The sequence below is a fragment of the Spea bombifrons genome, chromosome 3 (assembly GCF_027358695.1).
Source record: "Spea bombifrons isolate aSpeBom1 chromosome 3, aSpeBom1.2.pri, whole genome shotgun sequence".
Taxonomy (NCBI): domain Eukaryota; kingdom Metazoa; phylum Chordata; class Amphibia; order Anura; family Pelobatidae; genus Spea; species Spea bombifrons.
In genome coordinates this window covers 86,408,320-86,435,639 of record NC_071089.1, presented here as the reverse complement: position 1 = coordinate 86,435,639, position 27,320 = coordinate 86,408,320, and the positions used below count along the sequence as shown (strand labels likewise).

At 38.6% G+C, this 27,320-nt stretch overlaps 1 protein-coding gene across 1 annotated transcript in view; it reads right to left on the bottom strand.

Annotated features, from left to right (window-relative positions):
- MCF2L2 (MCF.2 cell line derived transforming sequence-like 2) overlaps nucleotides 1-27,320 on the bottom strand; it is a 94,636-nt gene extending 67,316 nt beyond the window's left edge. The window contains exons 1-13 of the mRNA XM_053459222.1: nucleotides 26,899-27,320; nucleotides 15,851-15,934; nucleotides 12,511-12,625; nucleotides 10,649-10,739; nucleotides 10,308-10,427; nucleotides 9,363-9,479; nucleotides 8,544-8,693; nucleotides 7,647-7,771; nucleotides 6,495-6,609; nucleotides 4,501-4,620; nucleotides 3,175-3,366; nucleotides 2,535-2,726; nucleotides 1,854-2,031 (exon numbers count right to left, since the gene is read on the bottom strand). Of these exons, the coding sequence (XP_053315197.1) occupies nucleotides 1,854-2,031; nucleotides 2,535-2,726; nucleotides 3,175-3,366; nucleotides 4,501-4,620; nucleotides 6,495-6,609; nucleotides 7,647-7,771; nucleotides 8,544-8,693; nucleotides 9,363-9,479; nucleotides 10,308-10,427; nucleotides 10,649-10,739; nucleotides 12,511-12,625; nucleotides 15,851-15,934; nucleotides 26,899-26,977 (1,678 nt within the window). The 5' untranslated portion in view covers nucleotides 26,978-27,320. The remainder of the gene's footprint in view (nucleotides 1-1,853; nucleotides 2,032-2,534; nucleotides 2,727-3,174; nucleotides 3,367-4,500; nucleotides 4,621-6,494; nucleotides 6,610-7,646; nucleotides 7,772-8,543; nucleotides 8,694-9,362; nucleotides 9,480-10,307; nucleotides 10,428-10,648; nucleotides 10,740-12,510; nucleotides 12,626-15,850; nucleotides 15,935-26,898) is intronic.

Genomic DNA, 27,320 nt, shown 5'->3' with positions numbered 1-27,320 from the left:
GTTTCTCCAATAAGTAGGCCTGTGGGAACTCCTTAAGTCCAGATGGTTTCTTAGGATGTTGTTCTGATCACAGAATATCGTGGAGTTCTGCTTTTCGGTCGCTGCATTCAGGGCCGGCCCGACAATGGAGCAGAGTGGGGCAACCGCTCCAGGCGGCCCTTTTGAAGGGGCGGCAAAGTGCCCTTTTTTTTTTTTCTTTAAGCGAAAGAGAGAGAAAGGGGCGCCGAGTGGTTTTTGCTTACCAAGCTGTCAGTACCCGCTCGGCGCCAAGAAAACACCCCTCTGACCACATGTCCAATTATATGACACATTTTCCAAGAATTGGTTCCCATCTTTGATGTGCCAATACGTTATGGTGGGGTAAAGGTGATGGAAACCCCTCTACTTAAAATAGGAATGGAATTCCTATAACTCAGGGTCCTTATCTGTTAGGCCATGAATCACCACAGGGGTCCTTTGGGAAGATGACACCTCTAGCCAGAACAGATACAGAGGGCATGCACAAAAACACATTTAAATCAACCTCAGATTAACTCATTGAATGCTTAAACAAAGAAACTAACCACCTCTGCTGGGTTACCCTTCCATGCATCCACTATGTTATATGAGTTAATCATGACAAGCTTATCTCCAAGAGGAACTGGTATGACAATGACCCTGCTGAAAATCAGCCCGGGGCGAAATTACAGTCATGTATTTATAGGTGCTTTTTAACAGGTCCAACATTTCCCAAGTTATGTTCAAGCAAATAGATCTTAAAATGTATCTGGTTCATAGGGCTTGAAAGCAGGTTTCTCAAGGGTAACCAAGAAAAACCAAGGGAATGCAACACATGGCCATGCCCAGACACAGAAAGGTTGTTACAATTATGTTGTGAGGATGTGGTTACCATTAACATTTGACAACGTAGATGGGCATTTCAAAATATTAATATTTTTTTCAGAAAAAAATCATATTCAAGCCAATATGCTTTGTCGTACTTTGTTGGCTTACATGATTGAGCATCTGCAGTTTGTACAAGGTAGAAGTTACCTAATTCCTTTACAGATAAACTGGAAAAAAACAAGCCCAAGAGAGGATTAGGGCACATTTACATACTAAACAGTGACAAAAGTCACTTGTAACCGACCAATGAAATTTGTTAGGTGAATCAATAGAAACTGTTTATGTGTTATATGATCTCAAACCTGACCTGTGAACAAACTCTGATGATCAGAGCTTAATAAACCTGCTCCGTACTATATAATTTGAGAATTGTATTGTCTGCAACAACCAAACTATCTTATGTTTTGTTACAAGGACATTCCCCAAGCCTTGCTTAGAGACGCTGTGTGCATTCAACTGTACATTATAATAAATTGCATCTTTCACAAAAGCAAGTGTTTGCAGACAGCTAGGTTAGAGCTGCCCAGTCAAACAAACAGCATTAGGTGTGGTTCAAGCTTTATACGAGAAAAGGCACACAATATGGAAAGGTAAACAAAGCCAAAAGGTTGGTTTTATCACGAGGACACCAATTTCCCTGATTATGATTATGATAACATGAGGATGTTTTATTTCCTTTATTTGGGTATTTTTAGTGGTTATTGAGGGGGAAATAGGGAAGGTTGGAGGGTGAGTTGTAGAGAGAAACTATATTGTATACCTTAGGACAATTACAGGAATCTTAAAGCTGGGACAGTACTAATGTGTTCATGTTTGATAACCATGACCCATTGTTCTATAACACGTCAGGTCACTTATCCTAGATAATGTTGTGTACATGGATTATTTTATTATTACTATTATTATTATTATCTTTTATTTATTAAGCAGTGCAATACTGGAATGCAGCATCAAGAATGAACTCTTACCCAAGGAGGATGGCCTAACGGTCTTTGGCGATGCTCTTTTTGGTGAGGACTCAGGATGTGGAGCTACTGGCTGCACTGGCCTTGTCTGCTTTGCTGCCAGCTTCTTCAAACTTGCTTGTCTTTTGTCAAACATTTCCTGGACATCAACCAACTTTTGCAGTACTCTCTGCACAACAGACTGCAATATGAAAACAATACATTTCTGAAATTAATTCACCATTTACAACATAAAGTACCATAATGCACTAATAGAAATAGTCAATTTGGTGTGGATCACCAGTTAGAGGAGATGCACCATTAGCCAATGTTACTAAATCACATTATCATGGTGTTTATACAACGATGCTGGACAATGGAAAAGGTATTTAATGAATGTCTCTGAAAACTGAAATAAAAAAAAGTGACCCACATAAAAACAATTCAACTGAAAACAAATAAAATCATCGATTATTTTTTCTATAAATACAAAAATACTACGCTCGACAAATAATAAATTACATTTTTTACCTATGCCACTTAGAGTTAAGACTTCAGACTTTTTATCAAACTAGCTTTGTTGTGAACACCCTTATACTATCATATGGGGTTGTTGTTTGTCTATTGTTCACATATGTCGAGTCCTGAAAGAACGTTTGTAATTTAATATGAAAGTCAAAAGTTTTGTGGTATCCGAATTCATACCTTTATTTCGGGAGAAAGGATCATGTCATATTTGTTGTAAAAGTCTGTAGGATTGGATAGCTGGTGTCCTCTTGAGCTTCCAAGAAATTTCTCAATATCCTGTAGTGCTGACTCTGCGCCATCCTGGGACTGACACTTGTCCACAGCTTGAGAGGCCAAGAGGTAGATTCCATCTTCACACCAATGGTTAGCCTAAAACAAATTCATTTCAATAATATTGGGTTTGTAGATGGGATATTTAACGTGTCAAGTTGGAAAAAGATTGGTGCAAAAGGCTATTTTTTTAAGATGACATTGAAGTGGCTCATAATAGTGCTTAAGAAGGTTTCCAGAAAAGCAAGGTGACCACTATCTGTAATTAGGGTTGGTTTGGCATTGCAAATGTGTATATCTGCAGAGGCCACATGTGTCACCAAATATTAAAAACAAATGTTAAAAAATGTAGGGCTTCTTTATAATCAGACATTAAAGAATATCATTTAATAAGCGCACTAAATTGTTTGTGGTTTCTTCACATGTATGCCTAAATGGCTATTGTTTCTCATAGTTCCAGATCAGTTTTCTACGCCTTTAGTTTGCCTTCCGGAATAATTCCTTCTAACGTAGAGTAATTGTCTTGTCTGCTTTTCAGGTTATTCACCTTATCAAGTTGCAGGTGTAGCTCCAGTGACTTGCCCAGAATGTCATATTTCTTCTTGGTCTCGTTGGTGAAATCATCACAAATACGCCTCAGTTCTACACACTTTGGTCTGATGGAATCAACCGCATAGTGGTTATTTTGGATGAGCTGGTCCCCATGGAGGGCATGTAGCTGGGCTTTTTCCAAACATCCCTAGATAATAAGCAACAGCAGAACATGACGTCCACCCTGTCAGATTTATATACCAGTGGATAAATGCAGTTACACTCCAATGTGGTGCTGTTTCGCCAAATACAAAACAGTAATAGAACGTACGTCCTAAAAAAAACACTCCATGGTTTCCAATGACAAATATCCATGTTCTCCTGACCATTGTCCCTATTACCAATGTTATTTAATTGTATAATGGCATATACGTGTGTTCATGAAGGAATATGGGAAACAACTAACCCATTTGAGCATCACCTTACAGTTAAATGGAAAATAACATATCTAAGAATTATTTGTATAACAGTGTTTGTGTGGCGTCAATAGTTTCTTTGAACTATCAATACAATGTACATCTGACAATGTACTTTATAATATAGATGCAATAATACACACTATTTCTTCTGCAGAGTTACAACCACTGTATGGATAAGTGTCTAAAGGCCACATTTAGTCTTCTAAAAGAAAAAAAGGTTACTCTGGCATGCTAATTGCAAGGCTTGTCCTTGTTTCCATTGTACTGTATAATTAACAAAACTGTATCTTAGCTACCTCCAAGACAATTCTAACCACCAATAATAAAGCTGTTTTGTTGCCAACATACACTGTTCCAGCAACCAAATGCGCTTGAATGTATATGATAGCCGATTAATTTACATTTTATGCATGAAATACTTTCCTGCCAGTGAACTTGCACAAATGTCTGAGAGCTGAAAATGTGGTACTTGTCATTAGTGAGGCTGTTTGGGGCAGTAGACCATACGTTTAATGCACCGCTAAGACATGTATTTGTTTAAAGGTGAGATGCCACAACTGAGATAAATCCATAAATCTAGTACTGAAAACCATCTATCACTTGTGTTGTTATTCCCTTTATTTAACGTTTCATTTTTAAATGTACTCATTTATTCTATTACTATTTTATTACCCCAGCCATCTGGACTTGGCCATATCCCGTGTAGCACAGGAATAATAGAGTAGGGCGGTGGTCTGTAGATAACTTTGTGGTGAGTCTTATGAATGACCTATGGTATTTTCATTCTATTATGTGAACCTACATAGCCCCAACTTAAAATTACTTGTTATGTTTAGGGGATGTTTAATTCCGTGTGTGATTACCTGGCCTTTTTCCTCTAGCTGCTTTAGATCCTTCAGCAGTTGTTCCACACGTGAGACGCTGTCTCCAATGTCAGTAAAAGCAGCTTGAATCTCCATTAATGCATCCAGAGCCAACTTCAGCTACAAATAACACAAATCATCAACAAGCAAGGCAACAAAGAATCAATACATTTCCCCAAACTTTGCTGTTAAAATTACTGTGCTCCTTTTCAATGCACTTCCTCTCTGTATCTATATTTTGGACAGGGCTGGCTAAGGAACATTGAAGATGTAGATCCAAAATAAAGCTAGATACTTTGGCAGCTGTCTCTTTCTTATCATATGTATTTAAGACTTCAGAATCTGTTTTTGAACCAGTACATACCCCCTAAAGGTACTGTTTTTCACAAGACTGTAATTTTTGGGCACTGTTCTGGTCTTACGCACATGGGATGGGTCAGGAGATCTTTTGATCTCCACTGTCTGGCCCACTATGCCATGTCTGCAGCACAGACCTCTATCTTAGCTCCCCCATGGTCACATCACAATGCATTGAAGCTGATCCCCCAGAAGGTGGCCTGACATAAAGGTAGGTGAGGGGTCACGTCTAACCATGTCCCTAATACCACTCCCAAAAAAAAGTGTCCCAATTTTGACACCTGAAATATTAGGGGTATGCGAATGCAGTACTGTTATTCCACATGAATAATGGGCAGGTTCAAGTGCAAAGATAAATACTTAAACTACTACAGCCCCATTTTAATAATACAAGGTGTTTTGGTAACAGATCTGCATTAGTTATCAAGGATCTAAATAAAGAAATCTTTCTGAGGAGAATTCAACAATTAATTCAACCAACATAATAGATTGGACTGTTTTATTTTGTTTATTTTCTATATGAACTTCTCCTCCTGAGCATCAAATGTAAAGCATAATATAACCCTCGCCCCACTAATTGAGGATTCCTATTTCACATCTCCAAATTACATTGAGCAATGTCGATTGCTCTGAAATATATAAGTGAATATCAACTTAAACACAATAAGGGAGTTGCTTTGTTTCTTGTAGGTCAGCCTGTTCTTTATATTTCTGCTTCAAATATGGGTGTAGCGCCAGTCACTTACATACTACATACTTACATTACATACTATAATTCCACACCCATTACTTTTAATAAAGTGAATAGATGACATGGATATGGAGGTGAAGCTTAAATTAGTTGTTAAGACTATAGACAAAAAATTAGCAGCTCTTGTGAACTATAAACAAAGTAGACAAAAGAAACCCAAACAGAAATATTATGTTATTCCAAATTGCTTTTGATTATCGTTTCTAATCTATCAATGTTTTGGGCAGACTGGATGGGCCGAATGGTTCTTATCTGCCGTCACTTTCTATGTTTCTAATGTATTGTCAACATTTACATAAGGCATCTGTCACCGGTGAGCTTGGAAGCGTTGTAAAATATTTATCTATGGCGTACAGTCTAACATAAAGACATACACCCATTGGTATCCTGCTGTTCTTGGATTACACTTATCCTTTCGCGAAAAAAGGACGAGTACATGTTTAGTGAATCAGTTAATTTTTACCTATACTGTTGCTATAATATAGAATAATATAGCTTCCTTTAACTGTTTACGGCATTACAAACTATGTAATTGCTTGGTCTTTCTTCAGCACTATCGGCTGCTTCCCTGGGCAGTGCCTGGCGCATTATTATATGTCTACAATAAAGGCACTGCCCAAATGAGACATGTTTGCTTCTAGCTTACGCACTGTCATTTAATTTGTCTAGGTGAATTTGCATGCTATTCCCATTTTCTACTATTTGCATGTCAAGAGATCTTTACATTTAGATTTCAAGTACAGTTAATAAATACACACGGCTATTTAATAGCCAGACTGAGGTGTTGTTCTTTAATTTTACCATATTTCAGGTAAACATGTCTAAACTATGTTGGATTGCACCATCCCTCTCTATAAATAGGAAAGGCTCATATTTGCGTTCATACCTCCTTGAAGTCATGTTCAAAATGCCTCAGCTGCAAGCACTGTTCCAACTTGAGATGATGCCGGCTCCAAAACTGATCAAATGCCTTTTCTGTTTCGTCCAACTGAGCGAGTAACCTACGGGAAACAGTAGAGAACTTCTTAGTACTCGTGCTTTTTCCAATGCTCGTGTTCAACGACGTGTAAGTGTGAGTGGATTTTCATATATATATATATATATATATATATATATATATATATATATATATATATATATATAAATGGAACTTCATACACTTACAGGGGTAACAGATTCCTGATTGCTTTGGGTTTATTCAATAATCTGTAAATCTTTATGGAAGTTGAGAGAAGATTTTCAATGACCAGTTATGTATTATGAAGGACCTATCGATAACATGGGTTCAGTTGGTGCAGGATTAAAAATATATTTTGAGATATTTTTTTTTATGTGATATTGGAGATTTATCTATGCATTATACAAGGCTGAATTCTTGCAGCGGAAACCCACCAAGGTTTGTCCGTCATAATCAAGGGTGCGCTAACCACTAAGACAGGTACACTTCAACCTGGTGCCACTAAAACAAGAGGTTGTGTCTGGGAGTAGGGGTAAGAAGGTAATTCCCAAGTACTGGAATTACCTCTATATCTCCCTAATTTCAAGTAGGAGCCTGGGTTAAGCTGCACTGAAGACAGACTGAGGCTTCACAGAGTTAAATAATTGCTCTGCATCACTGTAATGCACCGACATAGTAGACTGACTTTTTGAGTACTTTTACTTAATGTTATCACAATGGTAAGCCTATACTTTGCATATTACTCAAAGTTTTTTTTTTTTTAGTGCTGGTCAAGTAAGCGCCTTAGGTATACAGGCCAGCATTTCTACTTACTTTGCATACTCTGCATACAAATAAATACGTAATATACAGAACTTCTCTAATAGCCTAGGACACATCATCATTGTTTCATGATTTGAGGTACAGATAGAAAATATCATTGACAATGTCATTTTTTCGGTTCCTTGCACCGAACCTCCTTCTTCCTTTGACAGCGACGCAAACTATTTCCTTAGCTACTCTTCCTTGGGTATTGGCACAGTTATACTGCTATTCTGTTCTCAATCATGTGCATGGTGAAACAGTGAATATTTAACAAACCTTTCAACTGTAGCCATGTTTTCAACCTCATCTGGGTTTAGTCTGCAGTTTGGATCTTTGGCTGTAGGCTCTTTAATACAAGACAACAGAGTTCCTCCTTGCTGCAATGCTAATTTCAAATCGTCCTGCGTGATAGAACAAGGAGACAAACATGACATTTGCGTTGGGAAATAATATCCAGTGAAAACATTCACAATTGCGTGTTCGAGGTGCTTCTGATAATGATAATTCATTTGGTGATGGAAGAAGCTATGGTGCTTCTAAAATAATAATGCAGTATTACTGTAAGTATTCTTAAAATGAACTAGTAGTCAGTACTACTGCTCTTTGTAGTAGTAAGCCATGGTCTTTGGATCACCGATGGTCCACAAAACACAAATTGGTTTTAGAGTAATACAAGGGCTTAATACCATCATTGTGTTTATATATGTTTTCAATTTAAAGGGTAGAGAATATTAAAGTGGCCCTTGAAGTCAATATATATATCAAGGGTGTTTAAATGAAATCCACTATTTGATAATAAGTGAGGGCCTTCCAATTTTCATTGCATTCTTCATGCTCTATGTTCTAAGCTAATTTCATATATCCAAAGAGCGCTGACTCTACAATATAGGAGAAATGTTAGAACGAGAAGTCATAATCTAAAACTAGAGGGCTTTGCTGTAATCTAAGGAAGTTTTACTTTACAGAGAGGGTGGTAGATACATGGAACAGCCTCTCAGCAGAAGCAGTACAGGTTTAAGCCTTTACATCAGGAAAAAAGGCAGACTAGATAGGTCGTGCGGTTCTTATCTGTTGGTAAATGCTATGCTTCTATGTTAGCGATTTCTTTTAGCTGGGATAGAAGAGTACTTCTGCTTGCGTGTTTGGACAGTCAGTTGTGGTATTGACACCTACTCTGAGCCTGTTCTGCTGCTCTGTGTGAGATAAAAGCAGTTCCTCTGTGCATAGAACATCATTGGGTAATTCGGTTTCAGCGAGGCTCGTTCCAAAGGTCTGCAGATTCTGAGCTGTTGTCTTGACGACCTGAGCAAAGCTTTCTATGGCCTGTAGCAACAGAAAAAATACCACATGGTCTCCCTGTTCTGACAGTTTATCTGCTATATATATATATATATATATATATATATATATATATATATATATATATATATATATATTATAATAATAAAGGTTAAATATTTTTCTTTTACGGTGATCCTTGGACAAATTAATATTCAGATTCTTTACAGGTTTGATGATACGTGAGCCTTACCGTTAGGGTTTTGCTTACTACTAAGTATGTGACAGCTGAGTCCCTACAGGAAATCATTGTGACTCTTATTGTGGCTATTAAGTGATAATATATTTAACCTATAATAAATACACGAGGCGTGCTTGCAGCATAATATCAAGAGTAGTTATTAGTTACGTCTTATTCAAATTAAGCATCATGCAAGACCTCTTAGTAGAACCTACATAAATTACAGAGAGATATTTAGGCAACATTAAATCATCATGAAATAAAATAGATTGTGGGTCCTTGTCACACGTCCATCTCCTGCTGCCCCCCAGGCATTTCGGGTGTCCAAACTTGGACACAGTGTTGGGAGTGTGGCTGGAGGCTGAGCTGTCACTGATTACTGGGCCACTTTGGGTGGACTTTCTACGTGTCCTACATTACCAGCTTTCAAACTGTACATGGAAATTCCAAAACTGTGCTGAGCATTTACTTACTGTTCGATGGTGAAGCCATTGACCGTGATTATATTCCAAGAAGCCTCCCAACTCATTGGTTAACTGACTTTTGTCAATGTACCCATGAAGATCAGAAACCGAGTTTAGCATTATAATCTGCAAATAATAATCAAGATAGTTATCTAATACTACGTACTTAAGACATACGGACAGATATCACATGCAATCACATGCAACAGGTTATGGAGGTGGAAATGTTGTGAAATATGGTCACCTAATGAATACTGTGCCTCTGGTACATCAGGTATATTAATTACTGGGGATATATATTTATGTTTCATTCATATTTTTTATGATTAGAATTTATTTTCATATTTAGGGAGATTAGACACGTTTATTCATTCTACGGAAATTGCTGACTGTCAGACCTTTGGACTGCATGATAAATGTTAAAGGTACACTTCAGCCATTATAAGCATTTTATTGCATTTGGTAGCCAAGTGTTACTCGCCAGTTAATTATCTTATTATCAGAATTCTCTCATTTGACCCTTGCTATTTGCTATCAGGAGATAGATTCCATAGAGAAAAATGCATATTAAAAATACTTTTCTATGTACTTTAATATGCATTCATTGTCAGATGAGGTTGCCTGGGGCATCAGACCTTCCCTTTAACAATTCTTTTCTTTGCTATGACATTTCTTGTTGTTAGCGATCTCCTGATTGTGCAATCCATGCTTCCATGACAATGGTATCATAGATCCCTCTAAAAGCATATTAGAAAAGTGACATTTTGTAATTGTTTAGCAACAATGTAATATAAAATAATGTTTTATCCCCCCCCATTCCCAAATGTTGTATTGGAAAACAAAAAAATGAATAATAAGACATTACGAATAGAACCGCATGTCCTGACATCCTCCTAGCTGTGATGGTATGAAGTATGCAACAGGGGTGAAGGTGAGATGAAAGCACACGCTTACCGGTACCTTCATTTTAAAATCATCTCGGTATAGTTTGATGCCAATATCAGCTATAGCCCTTTGTATAAATCGGGATGGTCGCAGGACAAGAACAAGCTGCAAGTTTCCTGGAAACGCCCCCTATTGAGGATTGAGAAACACTGTCTTAATAGCAGGAATTCTGAATGTGTTTCCTATGGCCATGACTAATGGAGACTGTTTCTTGGTCATGGGTTCTCATCTTGAGGTTTTGTGACGGCCATTTGACTGAATGACATCAAGGACTTCCACAAGCCTTGTGACAGGATGGTCTACATGTGTTTCAGGGGGTTCATTTAGACATGTGGGAGTTGTGTACTTACTGCAATGCGAGTAAGAGATGCCTTCACTGAGCTCCATTTATCGCTGCGTCTGTCTATAACAATGACGAACCCGATACTGGCAGCATCAAGACTACAAGATAGGACAAAGACAATTATAAATAACTGGAAAACATATGTTATACCTGCTCCACCTTTGCCTTGGTTGATGTCCATTTATAGAAGACCCAAAGGAGAAAAATATCACAGAGCACGCTAACAGCATTTAAGACAGAAAAATACCAAGACAAGAGGAGCGTAAGGAAGAATTCCCACCAAATGTTTTTATTTCTGCAATTAGATTTAAAAAAACATTCCAAAAATGATTGTAAGCAATGTTTTCATTCTTATGACAGGCAGCTACACCCTAGTCATTTGTATGTGTTGTAGCTCTGCCGGTAACTGCATTTTTTATTTATTTAGATTTTTTGTTTTGAAAGATTTCTTGTTAAAGTATTCAAAGAGCACCTTAGGGTGCATTCTTCTTTTGAGGAAGTATCATGGGGTTTCAGGAAAATATACCAATACATGTCTACCTCTTTGGCCTCTAAGTCTTCTGCATCATGAAATGCAAAGTAGGGTTTTTTTTTCCTCCTGTGCACAGGAACGACCACATCAAAACTTTTAGTTCTTCACGTCACAATTAAATGCCAGATTTACCACTCATCAGCCATTTTACTGGGGTTGACTGTAGTATAAAATGACTTATTTAATTTTTATTATTAACGATAACAGTATGACCCTGTATTTTTAATGTGCACAGTATCACAGTTGCCAGTTGTTCTTTTATAGTTTGGACAGCCTCACCAAACTAGGTGATCTAAATGTAGACTGATCTGGTTGTGAATCCCTTTTCCATGTAATCGCTGTATATTACCGTATTTGCTCAATTATAATACAAGGTTTTTTTCCAGAGCAAATGCTGTGAAAAATACCCTTCGTCTTATAATCGGGGTCGTCTTACAATCAGACCTCAACTAGGTCTGACTATGAGACTAAGATCCAGATCCACCGCAGCGATGCAGGGGACCTGGATCCTCCTGTCTCCCCCCCCAACTTACCGGTACTTCTGAGTCCCCGGTGCTTAGTCCGGGCAGCGTGTAGAGCTCTACGCGATTTGCGTAGACAATTTCCGCTGCAGCCGAGAGGAGGTGCGGTTAGCGGCTGGGGTTGTCTGCGTCCATCGCGCAGACCTTCCCCGGCTGTCAGAGATCAGAGTTCCCCGTGATCTCTGACAGCCGGGGAAGGTGGTTATATGGTGTCATAACCGACAAAATAATAATTAAAACAGAACAGTATCACAGACCAAACGTCCTAGGGTTAAGGAAAAGACACACAGGAAAAAAACAGCATTTAAAAAAAAAATTCTATTATGTTTCATGTTTAATTTATATACAATAACATTAAACAGTTACATTTAGCAATAAAATGCTGCTCATGGAGGAGACATATAATAAAGGTACCCCTCCCTGCCTTTGGGACAGAGTAGTGGAGAAACAGGACTTGTCTGACAGGTTGTTTGAGGTTTACTATTCTCTGTACTATGGCCATGATAGTGGCATTTTAAAATAATACTGTATAACAATTTGCACTTTTCTCTGCATTCCAGAGATTTTTCCAATGCACCTTTACGGTCCAGTTCTATTACGCAAGCTTGATCTGTATGTATAGTCACGTATTCCCTTACTTAGTGGAGAGACCATTCGTTTCTGCTGCATCTCCACTAAATGAGCCCTTGTATACCTAATGGCAAACCTGGCCCCGTACCTGATTTAATTGGACTCAAATGGCTGCTGTGCAGTAGCATGTATTGTGTCTATGTTGCAAGGGTTACCTGCTGCACATTTTTTAGAGCCGGTCCTTACCTGGGGATGCTGGTTAAATATGTTACAACATTCAGAAAATCATCGTCGGGAATCTCAGTAAAGCTGGGATACTCCGGGAAGGTGATAATTGGTGCCCCATCTTTTCCTCTTCCTCCTAAAAGCACAAGACAATATGATGAACGGCATCTTCACAGAGCCAAAGAGTATGTACTTTTATTATTTTTATGTGTGTGTGTGTGGGGGGGTAGAGCTGGATTAAAAATATGAAAATGTGTACAAAGTGAGTGAGAAAATAACAGAAAGTAGGTCATCATACTCAAGAGAAATGGATGAAGGATAAAAGGAAGAAAATGAGAGAGAAAGAAAAGGTGCAAGAGAATCACAGGTGGGATTGGAGAGCCGATAAAGAGATTGTGAAGTAGAAGGAGAGAGTATCCATACACTTGTTTTTTTTTAGATTAAACTATTATCTGAAATAACATAACTGCAAGTAGTTATCTTTCTAAATGTACACAACATATTTTTCCCACTAGAAATATCCTGAGTCTTTCCAGTGAAATTAATGCTCTGATGACATTGAAACCCTTAACCCCTTAAGGACAATGGGTGGTTCCTAAACCCATTGAAAACAATGCATTTTGAGCCCGTACATGTACGGGCTTTGTCATTAAGGGGTTAAATATTAAAAGCTGGCCTGTGACCTGAAAATCCTTACAGCATGATGTTCGATCCATGTATTAACATTTTAAAACCAATTTCCATTACACATGCAGCATAGCCGTTTAGAAATCGGGAAAGATTAAGATGTTATATTGTATATGTGCTCACAATACATTGTTGCATTTACGATGCATGGCAGGTAGGTTGAAAATTATGGAAAAATATATATTTAAACCTGATTTTTTTGTTTTTAATACAAAACATCAAAGCAGATCGTTTTTGTGTTTCAATTTATTTTATGATACATCGCTAGTTGAAGTTAGACAGGTCAATAGTGCGTTGCTTGGTTTTGGCATGTTATATAATAGAATGCGGCTAACAGGGATCAGGTAAATATTAAGTATCAGGAAATGTAAATGTCACCTGTTCTTCTGGGGATTAAAAACACAAGGACAAAGGAGGTAGTGTAAACAACTGTCCCTGTATCAGCATGCATGATCATGTAAACTTTGTGGTCTTGTGACCTCAGTAGCTCTTTAAGACCACAGTTGGGCTCTATATCTTTTTACAATATGTGCAGTCTGTTAAAAGTAATATTGGTTGCTAAGGCCATGAGTAGAGTCAGGATTTGATCTGGCAAAACCTGAAACACAGAACATCACTTAGTGACTTCTCCATTGCCGGAATGATGTCTGTTTGTGGAATGAAGTGATGAGTCCTCACTGCCACCTAGTGGTACTAAAAGCCAAGTGCAGCATAAAATCTGCAGGGCAAGGATAAGAAAAATGCATATAGCCATGTTAGCCCAAGAGAAAACAAGATTCTTCATCTGAAGATGATACCTTTTATTGCGCCAACATAGAAAAATATCTATCTAATTTTTTGAGACCTCAGGTCTCTTCTGATTTAATTTGGACTTTCTAGTAAGTTGAAAGTTTAGTAGCCTCGCTGTTTTCACAGGACAGTAGTGATTTTGGGGCACTGTCCAGCATAGCTGCCACACTGTACCACTCTTGTGAGCAGTGGGTACCACGGGCTGGTTTAGATTCCATCTGAAAAAGATACCTCTGAGGTACAGGACTGCATTGGGATGCGGGTCCCGCGGGGCCTGTCAACTTGCGGGTGCGGGCGGTTTTTTCAGGTGTTGTGGGCGGGAATGTTCAGAAATTCAGCGGGATTAAAAAAACAGGGCTCTACTCTGAGATACCAAATGTTTATGTAACTTCATCATTTTCGCTGGTGGGACAATATAAATGCTATCAAGTTCAACTAACAACTCCCTTCTGCCACATTGAGACATACATGTTTTTTTAGGTTTGGTAAGATTGGAAGACCTGATGACTCATATTCTCACTTCTGTGTTAATTATCTAGCATTTCAGTGCATCTAAAACTTATGTTTCAGTTTGCCAAGTAAATGCACTTTTAATGATTATTATTAGTAAATACATTGAGAACAGCAACAGCAGTAGAAAATAGATCAAATAAAGTAGATTTTATACAGCCCTACATGTTTACACACTTCCTGTTTCTGTAGGACAAAAAACTGGTATTGCTTGACTGGTATGGGTGGCTAATTATCTAATGACCACTTACAGTCAAAAGCAAGTCAATCTGAGAGTAATTATAACCTCTGGCATGATTTAGGATCCTGTAACACATTGCATTTCAAGCTCATTTACCAAGTGGGTACTATATAAGTGAACCTGCCTCCAAGCAGAAGCGGTAGAGGCCAGGGGTGTGACTAGAAACCACCCCGCCCTGGTGAGGAAATTGCTATGGGGCTCCACAATGTCACCAAGCAACATGTCCCACAGTGCCACCTTTGTTCTAAACAGCTTGTAAGAGCCACCTTTGCTTGTCTGTGCCATCATTGCCCTCAGCTTGTCTGTGCCATCTTTTCCCCCAAACAACTTGTCTGTGCCTTCTTTGCCCCTTGCCCTCTCCAACATTTACACATGTGTAAACACGCAGATTACTCATGCTAACACACACATTTACTCATACTCACTAACACACATGTACCCATTCATTCTAACACACGTCATTCCACACCACTTACATATACATGCTCACACACGCTTATATATAGACATCCATGCTCAAACACTCTTATACATAGACACCCATGCTCGCACACACTTATTCATAGGCATTCACACTCACACACACTTATACATAGACATTCATGCTAACATACACTTATACATAGACGTCCATGCTCAAATACTCTTATTCATAGACATTCATGCTCACATACACTTATATGTAGACATTCATGCCCACAGTCCAGGTCAGATAGGCCCTTTCTTAACTATTTTGATCCGGTTTGAGGAGATTGTGGTTTAAACAATCCTGAATCAAGAACTGATTATAGGCTGAGTCATGACATTAGAAAAAAACATAAGGGCTTCTTATCTGCTGTCAAATTATATCTTTCTATTTCCATACAATTATTAAATGGCAACCTTTCTATGGCCTTATTATCTCAAATGAGCTGTCTAGAGTGATGTGATGCATTCAGTTACAAGGCAAGCAGGTAGAACAGCACCTCTAATTACACGAGCCATAAGGAATTCTTGAAATGCGTAAATAATCTCCAGCTTATCATAAACTTTAGAACACTACTACATAAACACAGTTAGGTATAAATAATTATCACATTACAGTGTGAAATGATTATGTCTGAATGGATAACAATCCATAAATGTTAACCTTACCTGTCAATGTTGCAAACTGTCTATGGAGCTGTTCTATGATATCTACAGCAAGAAGTGGCCGTATCTCCTGCTGCATGATTTCATCTGGAAAAAGAAAGGGAGAAACACTCAAGTCAAAACACTAGCAAATAATAATAAAAAAATACAGATACTGCATGTGATTTCTATAACTTCCACATTGAACAAAATCCCCTGAATATGCTTCTGAGAACAGCCTCCCTGCTGCCCCTTTTGTATGAACGTATGATGACATTTCAAATGGGAACATATAACTAAATATTTAGCTTTATGGATGTGTGTGTGTATATATATATATATATATATATATATATATATATATATATATATATATATATATATATATATATATAAAAATATGTATATATCCGATGATATATATATATATATATATATATATATATATCATTGGATCAGATTAATAAAATAGATATTGTTTTTAGATCTTGTTAATCTGGATTTAATTTACAGACACGTCACTGTGACCATTATGTGCCCTCAAGTACCAAAATAAAGCAGAGTCAGAAGGCAAGGTTCCCCGGTGAATGGGCTCCCTGTCTGCCTGGCAATCAGCAGAACCGCATGCACCATGAGGCCGTTATAGTAATACTGGGGTTTCTTTGTTAGACACTTCAGTCACTGAACTCTGAATCTGCATGTTATTCTGAATATTATTCTCACCAACAAAAAAATGTATATTACAGCACTTTGTAAATTAATTCTTTATCTCTAAGAAAAAAAACACTTGTCTGACCTACCTGGTGAAAACAATGCGGCTCCAGATTATCATCACCTCTCCTGTCTGATTTGGCTGCTTGAAGCAACTATTCACTGGCCATGCAGGGTCTTATTAGACCCCTTGGAATACTTGTAAGAGCCAGTGCTGGCCCTGGCTGGTGGTGAGTATACAGCGCATGCACACTGGTAAGCAGGCAATGTATCTCCTGCTTGCCAAGGAGCTCAGGGCAGATGCAAAAAAAGATAATATATACAGTACGTATGGTTGTGTACTAGATATTCGGGGCCACCGGATGTATCAAAGACATAACATACAGAGGTCTCAAGCAAAGAGCAATGGTCTTCATTTATTCTCACAGAGACAGCTATGTAAAGATTTCCTTGGCCAGCTCTTGGTCCTTGGAGCTTTTAGGGAGATCAATATATAAGCAATGGGTTTAGTTATGCACAAAGTAAGGAACACCGTTAAATATGCTCACACAGGATTTGTGTTAACATATAGTTATGCTAAGTATCAGAAGACTAAAATCTACTACACAGACCCAAGCAAATTCCTACAAAGGAACCAATAAAACATATTACCTGCCAGTAGTGGAAAAATCATAAATGGGAATGGAGATAATAACACTGGTTAGATAGATGACCACAAATGATGATTATCACATCTACAGTGAAATTCCCCAAATAGTTCTTAATTTTTTTATTCCAATTGATACGCCATTACTGAGCTTAACACAGTGCCCCATCAAACTTGGCATCTAAGTAGCTAGCCAGGCCAGTCCTAAATCCTTACACATGTAGACTAGCTTGCTGTCATAATTGCAGTTCATCTCATGCTTTTTGTTTTCACCAGCTGGAAAAATACTTTAGCTCATAGCTTCTCTCCACCGCTGGAATATGAACACTTTAAAGTCATTTTTTCCATTTCAATGCGTTTCATTTTAAGCCATTTACTTCATTCTCAAATAGCATTTCTCTTCCCTAATCTCTAAATGCTTTTTATTTTTCAGTCTGATCTCTATTAACGTACGACTGATTTCTCTAATGATCTACATACTGTATATGACGTGTGAAAAATGTTTACTCTGTTACACAATTTTACTATTGCACCAGCGTTTTTCACAGTATAGGTGTACATTGTGGCATGTGTAGCTTCATTAAGCAAGCATTCCCCTAAACCTAAAGGTGGCGACATCATACTTTTTATAGTCCTACATAAACCAATAGTATGATACAATGATACAAAATAGTTTTTTGTTGTTGTAAAAACAGTAAAATCCCCTAGCTTCACCATCCTTTTCCCTGCCCAAAGCTCCCAGAACATTTCTATTTGCACAACATCTTCTGGTGATTGTAAAACGAAAAGTAAAACCACAGACCTGTTTGCATCTGAAATGTCCAAAACTCCTTCAGGATTCTCAACAGCCAAATGGCAGACAGCAAAGTGCTTTCTACTGCCCCGAAATCCCATCTTTAATAATGAACAATCAGCTTATCCAGGAAATGCTCGCACATGGCTGTGGGTCTGCTTGGATCCTTCAGGCACTTTGTGGCCAGAAGATCACAGCAAGCAGGGACGAGAGCTCTGTTAGGCTCTTTGTCGAGTTCCTTAGTTTGTTTGGCACAGAGTCTGACGCAAAGGAAACTCAGAGCAGATGGACGCAGCATTGGAACTTTGACCAAGCCACACACTGCATTTCCAGCTGTGTGCTGCCACAGTTTCCATCTGCCACCGAGTAGTTGAACATGGAGAGAATTTGGCTGACACAAATATTTTAAGAGCTTTGCAGTCAAAGTCTTGTTTAACCCCGTTGGCAGAGACAGGCAAAGTCTCTCGGTGAACTAGAAATCCTAGTTAGCTAGCTGGGGAATGAGGGTTGCATTCTACTGCAACTGGTGTGGCATGCATTGCCTGTCCTATACACTGGTATTGTACTGGGATGGTCCTCAAAATATTTGTTTTATACATTGACAAAGTGTTTTGGGTCCTCACTCTATGTTTACATACTTGGAAACAGGTTTTTATTTTATCATGAGCCCCAGAGTTTTTACTTCAATCTCATTGTGTCTTCAGTAAGCTTTTAGGGTCTGGAGCTGACATGTAGGGCTGCCCTCATGATTTGTGGGGCTCCAATAGGAAACGGCAAGTAGAGCTCCTGCTCCTCATCAGCGTGGGATATGACATTATGTCTCAGCTTTCTGCTTCGCACAGACCTGGAGAGTGTGGATGTATGACTCAACACTACACCAGAAAATGCATGAAATATTCATTAAAATAGGCGAATAGAGAAAAACATGGGAAATGAAAGGCAAGGATTTTAGGACACTCAGTCAATATGGGGCAGATTAACAAAAAATAAATAATAGGAACACTATCCACAAGCACCTAACCTAATTTACCTAATTATCTATCTATCTATCTATCTATCTATCTATCTATCTATCAATCATTAAGAGTAACACATACATTTTATAATAGCCCTTCACCCATTGTAATATTTGATATTTCAGTAAATCTGAATAATGTATTTTACATTAAGCCTGCATATACGTGTATCTGTACATACATTTATTTGCAGCATGCCGTAGATTAAGGCACTTTCCAAGGAAGCGGTGATATGATGCCATTTCCCCTTCTGTTATTCGTACGAGGGTAAATACTTTTAAATCGCTTGGCATCCGCTGACCACATCTTGAACACCAGGACGCCATTAGTAGAGAAGTAAGACACTGTCACACACAGCCTTATTTGCAGGCCACGCACTTATCCTTCTTAAGACTCCTGGAGGATGTTTTCTTTACAGGCAGATCACTGATGCAATTGGTTAATACCGTATTAGTGCCAGGATCTCCTGAGATGCCATTACTTATTTTAACGGTGAGCTGATCTGCACACGTGAAGTCACTGGCTGTAAAACCTCAACAAGTCCCCGAGATAGGTTAAAAACTAGCATCCAAATAACCTGGGATGAAAAATTACAGGCCATTTATATACCCATTAAGAATAAACCGAAGGGAAAAAAAACAATCAATACAAACATACTTGTACTATTAGGACTGGTGGAAACACAGGATAAAAGTAACGAGACACGTGTATGACATCATGCCGATCCTTCCTGTTTTTTGCAAATATACACATGAAAGGTGACAAGCAAATACACCTATACAGTTCAGCAACCTGTAAAATGCTAATTACTAAGGAACTACCCAATTTGAAAATTACTACCCAATATAGTTAGTTATATTATTATTTAGCCTTTAAATATTACTGTACGAGGTAAGATTATGGGGAGGGGGAAATGTGGTTGAAAAGAGATTAAGACCCTTACGGAAAGCCAGTATGATTTACAGGTGCTGTTCAATTTACTCTGCTGGATTTACCACCTATACTTTACCTATACTTTTCAATCATGTAACATTTTGCCTCATTAAGATTTTTTGCCAGGAGCACTTAATTATCATGTGACATAAGAACAAGAATAAGGAGAGTTTAAAAAATGAAACTGAGGCTCTGAGGCACCAAATACCAAAACAATGTTGACAAAAGCAGAGTCTGCTAGACAGTAAGTCTGAAGACCTCAATGAATGCTATACTTTGCGTGGTAAACCCTGCTTCTATGCCAGAAAAGGGAAAGTAAGGAGGGGGGGTTGGTTGTCTAGAAAAGGTTAGAGAGATTGGGGGGTAATGGTTGGGAATGCCTTGCCGAAGAGCCAAATGAATATAGAGTGGTCTTCTGTAGCCCTGATGGGTGGTGGGAGGTGTTCTAGAGCTGTGCACCTGGTACATAAGGTGAACGGCCACCTCGTTTTTTCTTGTGATATGTCTTGCTTGTTGCAAGAGCAGTTGAGGGGGAGCGGGTCTCTAGGAAAAAGATGTAGGGTGAAAATCTTCTGTAAATATAATGGCCCCCATTTTATGTAGTAACAGTGTCAGGAACACCCAAGATGGCTGCCACACTTCAGGTCCTGAGCTTCATAACAAATCATCTTTGATTTTAATATGTCAAATCTCAAAAATACTGTAAATACTCAAGGGCTCAGACCCCACAAAGATATCTGCTGGGATCTACCCAAAACAAACAGATGTATTGCTACAGAGAAATACTACAAGAGATTGAACTACGATTTGCACCTTAACTGAAACTCTTACTACTGCTAAAACTACATCGAAATTGAAGGCCACAAGACAAGGTATTGTAAAAGCTTGACTGATCTTGCAATCATCGTGCACTGCCTTGTCCATGCGTAAGCACCCTGCAATTAACTGTATTCATTTGCCAAATGCACAATTCCTGTAGATTATATTTATGGAGCCAGGACAATTTATTGAATTGCTCTCAATACAATTCTCAATTCTCAGGCAATCAGGAGAGATGCGAAGTCTCTCCTGATTGGCTGAGAGCTCTTTTACTCAGACTTCTCATCCTGGGACAATGTATTTGGGTCGTCTTATAATCAGACCTCAAATAGAGGTCTGACTACAAGACTAAGATCCAGATCCCCCGCAGCGCTGCAGGGGACTTGGGTCCTCCTCTCTGGCAGCCAGTGGACGTCAGTGCGATGCGTGCAGACAACCTCTGCTGCTGCCGGCACTTCGGCCGGGGCTTCTATGAAAGAGCGCCAGTGTGACTTGACCTTCAGGTGCTCCACCATAGAAGCCCTGGCAGAAGTACCGACCAGCAGCAGCAGAGGTTGTCTGCACACATTGTACAGACGTCCACTGGCTGTCAGAGAGCAGGATCCAGTCTTGTAGCCCGCCTGATATGCCTTATACCCCCCCCCGACTTACCGATGCATCCCTAGACTTGTCCCTAGTGCTCCTGGTGTCAAGCGGGGGCAGCCGGCGAACCCAGCCGGCGCAGACAACCTCCGCTGCTACCTAAGACTTCCCCCAGGGGTTTTATATATATATATATATATATATATATATATGCCTGTGTGTAATCTCTTCATAGTGTGTCCCTGAATGGCAGAATGAAAATGTGGTCACCCTAGTCCTTACATACATTACACTCAGCAAAGAGCACACATAAAAGATAAATGAATGCCAGAAGCAGAAGAAATGTCTTAACTTGTGTGTATTAAATATATCAGGCTGCTTTATAACGAGTTATAATACAGAGCTTGGCAAAATTATTCAGTACCTTATATTTTCTAAATCTAATTGAGATAGCTGTCTTTAAATGCCAATCCGCAGGTTAAAACAGCAACATGTGAAATTGGTGTATGTCTCTTAAAATGGTCAATGGACATCCGACATCTCCAATGACTTTTGTGCATCTCCCAAGCAACATAAAGGGGGAGTAGCTTTAGTGCTGAGATTTCTGCATACACCTTGTCTATTTTCCCTTTACCTCCCATAACAGACAATACTACAAAATGAGATGTCAATTCACTTGGATTTACATGCCAGCCAAACACACAGGGACAAAGAATGGTGTGGTCAGGCATAAGAAAATAGGGGAAGTGGTGCACTAAATGCAAAGTTGTTTGTTATACTGCTATAACCGTAGCTGTCAATGGTCATGAATTAGCTGGGGCAGCTAACAGCCAGGACATAAGCCTCGTTCATTGAGGCCGAATCGAAACATCCCTAAGCCTTACACCACTGATGTCCCAACGCTAGAGCGGGCTGATGGTCTGAATCTCATGCGCAGAGAGGTATGTTGGGCTACACACATCTCGTGAACAGAAAAGAGTTGGGGGGCTGGAGAAAATGCAAATGTATATGGGGGACACCTTAACAAGTTAAAGGGACCACACAACTCTCATATACATTAAAGTGCATATGATGGCTGCAGCATCCTTTTGATTCCTAATATTGATACTTCTACGCTGTTGTATGTCATACATTAACAACTTTTTCACCCTTTTCTGTTTTCTGTCTTTAGTTTGTTTGGTCAGTGTTTTTAATCTAATAATTTGTATTCTTGTCCACTGTAACTGGTCCACTGAAATAAATATGTTAGATCACTTAATGAGCTAGGGCTTATAATGTAATTCCAATTTTCAAAACCTTTTTTGGGGGGTTTCTCTAGCGACCAATTAAAACAATTGTACAGGTGTGCTCATCATCCACATCCAAACACTGTTTGTTCTTGTTTATTCAGCACTGATACTTTTTGTATGTACATTTTAATCTAAATGATTTCCTTTCTTGTTTTCTATGTAGGCGCTCACTGAATCTATTCTACACTGCTAAAGGAAAAGTGACATAGAGAGCAGGTGCTCCTTGCTGTATAAATAGTTTGGATAAAGGCAAATCCGTGGTTGGTTTATCGCAGCATTTCAGACGGATTAACTCTCAGTCAAATTCTATTCTACTTTGATGTGGGTCACGCGGCTAGACATTAATGGTGCGTGAAAAGCCAGGTCTCTTAATTAAACCCTACAACCTGATGTCATGCAGCAGCTGCCTATTGAGAATCTTAATTATACTCATGATCCTCTGCAGATGGATTCATATTGCTAAGAATAAATGGCTCTTTCAGATCAAATGGTGTAACAAGGTATTGGCCAGCATTGGGTGAAGTTAATCAAGAGCCCTATGGTTAACCTTATACACACAAGGACACACACACACACTCTAGAAACAATGTTTCAAGCCTGTAACAACTCGTAGCACAATGTGTGTCCACTACACCCCTCCATAAGTGATTTAAAAAATCTTACATTAACCTTTTACTGATAAATGATTTCTTGTCTAGTAGGAAGGAAATTGGGTGCACTTTCACATCTTGTGTTCAGAAAATTCTACTCTGTAACCATGACTACCGATTTTGCAGTGATAAAAGGCTTTAGAAGATACATAGGCATAATTACCAAAATTTTTTTTTTTTTAATCCAGTTGCACAGATGGCCGCGGGAAATTTATAAGATTTCCCTGACCTGCTAGCCAGAGCACTGCAAGGCAGTGTGTCTCTATAAATACTCATATTAATAACAACTGGTCATCACATTCTGCCTGCGCCAGACATATCCTTGCTCCATGAATGATCCAATTATATGTACTGTACAAAACCATAACTTCCTGCTTGATGATGTCATTGCATTATAAATGCTACACGGTCACCGCATATTTGAGGAACGCAATAGAGTATGTGGGAATTACTTTTTTGTATGGTGATATTTAAGAAAACTATAAATCTACTATAAATTTAGGTTCTTGGATAACTAATATATATTTGATAGCATAATTAAAGGATTCCGGATGTACATTCTATGCATCAAAATAATTCCTTTGCATCTTTCTAGTAACCTCTATCTGTTCCCTGACTTTAATGGGAACACTAGAGCACATATAACACTTTCTAAATATGCCACCTATAATGCCATTCAACTCACAAATTACCCATGAAACGTGGAGCAACTGAAGACTGGAGACTAATGGAGTGCAAGCATTGGATTATTTATAAGTGAAAATTACCTGTAATATCGGTTATAACAAGTAAAATGATTAATTAAAAAATACAGGGGGTGAAAATATACAGGTTGCTGCTAATGCTGAATGCTATACCACCAGATTTAACACCAAAAGAAGCACAGAGTGAAGAGTAAGGGCAGTGAGTTGTCACTTTGTGGAAGAAGCCTTGGGTACTAGTCATGATGACAGTGTTCTTTTTAAAAAATGGCTAGCCTGACAGCTAAAACACAGGGACAAATTCCAGTCCATGAATTGCTACAGGAGCAATACACTTGATTTATGTTTTTGCTCCCAGGAACCTTTTATTGATCCAGTGTAGATGATTGCTCACTGGAATAAGATGGAATTTATCCCAACAACCTTGGAGAAACACACCTGGTATCGAGCCTTTTGGCTCATACAGCATATAAGTCTTAAATGTGCCATTTCAAGGGGAAAAAAATCTAAAAAGAATACATTATAGACCTTACTAGCTACAGAACAAATGTTTGAGACTATAATTCGCTTTGCAATACATTTCCAGGCAACCGATCAGGTTTTCTTTACATTATTTCAAATATTCTATACATACTGTTACTGAAAACTACAATGTAGAAGACATCTCCTGCCTGTGCCACAGCTTGGCTTCAGTCAATAAACACTTTCAGTCAGAGTAAATGTTGTATACGGAAACAAGTACTATAAAAATTTAATCAATTCTGTCTTGTAATGCTTACAAATAACAGACCGATCAATAATTGAAATTAACGCAAATTCACTATTAAAACAGTGAATGGGGTTTGCTTGCTATGATAGCATAATGGGAGTTGCAATACACAGCATATGACCTGCCAACGCTTCCGTAATCTTTTATCAGGTGGATGCACAGTTTCAATTTCTTTTGATGCCAAGATGTGCAAACCTCTACAATAGTCCATTGCCATTGTGTGACTGCCGGTAGTTCATTAAAGTACACTAAATTCTGTAGAAAGCTGAATAATCCTGCAAACATGTATTATTAATATTCTCAAATATATAATACATGACTCTAATTTAAAAAAAGTGGTCTTATCGCCATAGAAACCCATGGAATGTCCCAATCATTGGTCGAAAAAAGGGACTTCATGTTGGTAAATGATGGCAATGAGCATCATTAAATTCATTAAGACAACCTTTATGTGATTTATAGTCATTTCAACATAGATGTGCTTTCCCTTTACTAACTGGCCAAGGGTGATGGGAATTGTAATACCGGTACATTCCATAGTTGGGCCATCCATATGTCTGAGCAGAATATACAAAAAATTGTGATTGTAATTATTACTTTGCCTGTTTTGTGGGCAGTTTGCATGAAAAGTGTCAAAAAGTCATGTGAAACACCAACCTTTATAGGAAATATAGTTAATGACTGCCATAACATACTGTTGCTAGGAGTAGTATAGTCCCCTGGTTGCTTCATATAGAGGGAATGAATATTAATAGCCCTATACCTTCTGACCCAAATTCCAGAGATTGAGGTGAAGGTCCCCTACCGATATGGAATGTGGGAACTCCAGTAACTTCTTTTTACTACCTTCCCCCATAAAGCAACACACTTGGGGGTAAAAGAAGGTAACAAGGGGCTTTACAACTTTATAGGCCTTAGTTATTTTGTATAACGACACTAAAATTCCTAGAAGGTGCTTGCTGTTACAACTGGTTGTAGCACCACATGAAATTATCTACATTTAAGAAACAATAATGTTTTTACAAAATCAAAGGCAAGTATTTTATGCGGTAAAAGGCGCTGGATATTAACAGCATATAACTGTTAATATGTAACGCTTCATACTATAAAATCTCAGCTCACTGTTATATATGTTTATTTTAGGTAAAATTATGTCATGAAAAAGATGATGTAATTTATAGTAAAATAAATGAAATCATCAACAACCAATAACAGATAATATGTTTTATCTACACAGTGTTGTATATGTGTGTATGTGAAATAACATCATAAAAGTGGATTTTTTTAATATGGTGTGTATTATGCATAACATTAATTGTCCTGGATTTTAACAGAAATGTAAAAAAAAAATAGAAAAATGTTAGGAAGGTCAAGGTACCAAAACAATTGTTCAGAAGCATCAAACAGCATAACCCTAAATAAAATAATAGGAACATAATATGCTTTAAATTGCGAAAACAGGTTGAATTATATTTGTCACTCAATACAACATGAGGCTATAATATTTCAGATCATGCGCAGGAGCAAAGGCAGAAGTCACAAGTCCACCAGGGTGCAGATGTAATGCAAAGACACATTGATTAAATAAATCATTCACATACACTGCAGAATCTAGGTTTCTGAATATCTCAAATGCAATGGCGCAGCGGATCTCTGTGTATATCTACACCATGATATACCGAATTTATTTGTGGATCTATGCATTATTTAAACGCCCTGATGGGCAGATTACTAGAAGACATGCTGGATCCTCTTTATGCGCATAGGCAGGTGTAACGGCATAGAAAGGAGTCCTTCCACTACCAAGAGACCAGCGCAGTGCTGCCAATGCTGCCAGACACCATGAAAAATTCAATGCGAAAGAAAAGACCAGCTAGGATACCATCAGCAATTATACTGAAACAGTTACCCACCCATACCTAAACTATACAATGCAATTCACAAAGATATAGCCTTTCGCTGCAGCAATGGGGCAACCATGTATTTTGTAATCACACACACCACGCCTATACATATATATATATATATATATATATATATATATAAATACACACACATATAAATATATATATAAAGCATTATATAGATGCAATGAGGGGTGCATAAAAGCCCTTTAGCAACCCACCCTCCATCGCCCATCACTCCCAGCCACCACCTCCTTACCAACATGTGTGATGACTGAGGATAACCTCTCCGTTAACTCCTGATGCGACATCTCTTCTTCTTTCAGCCAAAAAAGCATTTCCCATAAGATGATGGTGCTCTTTCCCCTCCGGACCGTGCGCCTGCAATCTGCCGGCTAGTGCGATACAAAGCCAGGCAGTGCCACTCCCAGCTCAGCGAGAGAAGCCTTCTCTCCACCTGTCACTAGGCAACACACAGCATCCACACACAACCCACGGACCCCCAAACGGGTGACTCGCATGTTACATCCAGACGGGCACCGGGGACCAGGGCTTTGCGGGTGTTCCTGCTTCCCCTCACCGAGCCATTCGGCTAGTCATCACTGCAGGCTCGGTACCTGCCTCCAGGGCACACAAAGGCATGTGACACACAGGAAAACCTGGACTTCTGGAGCCTCAGGA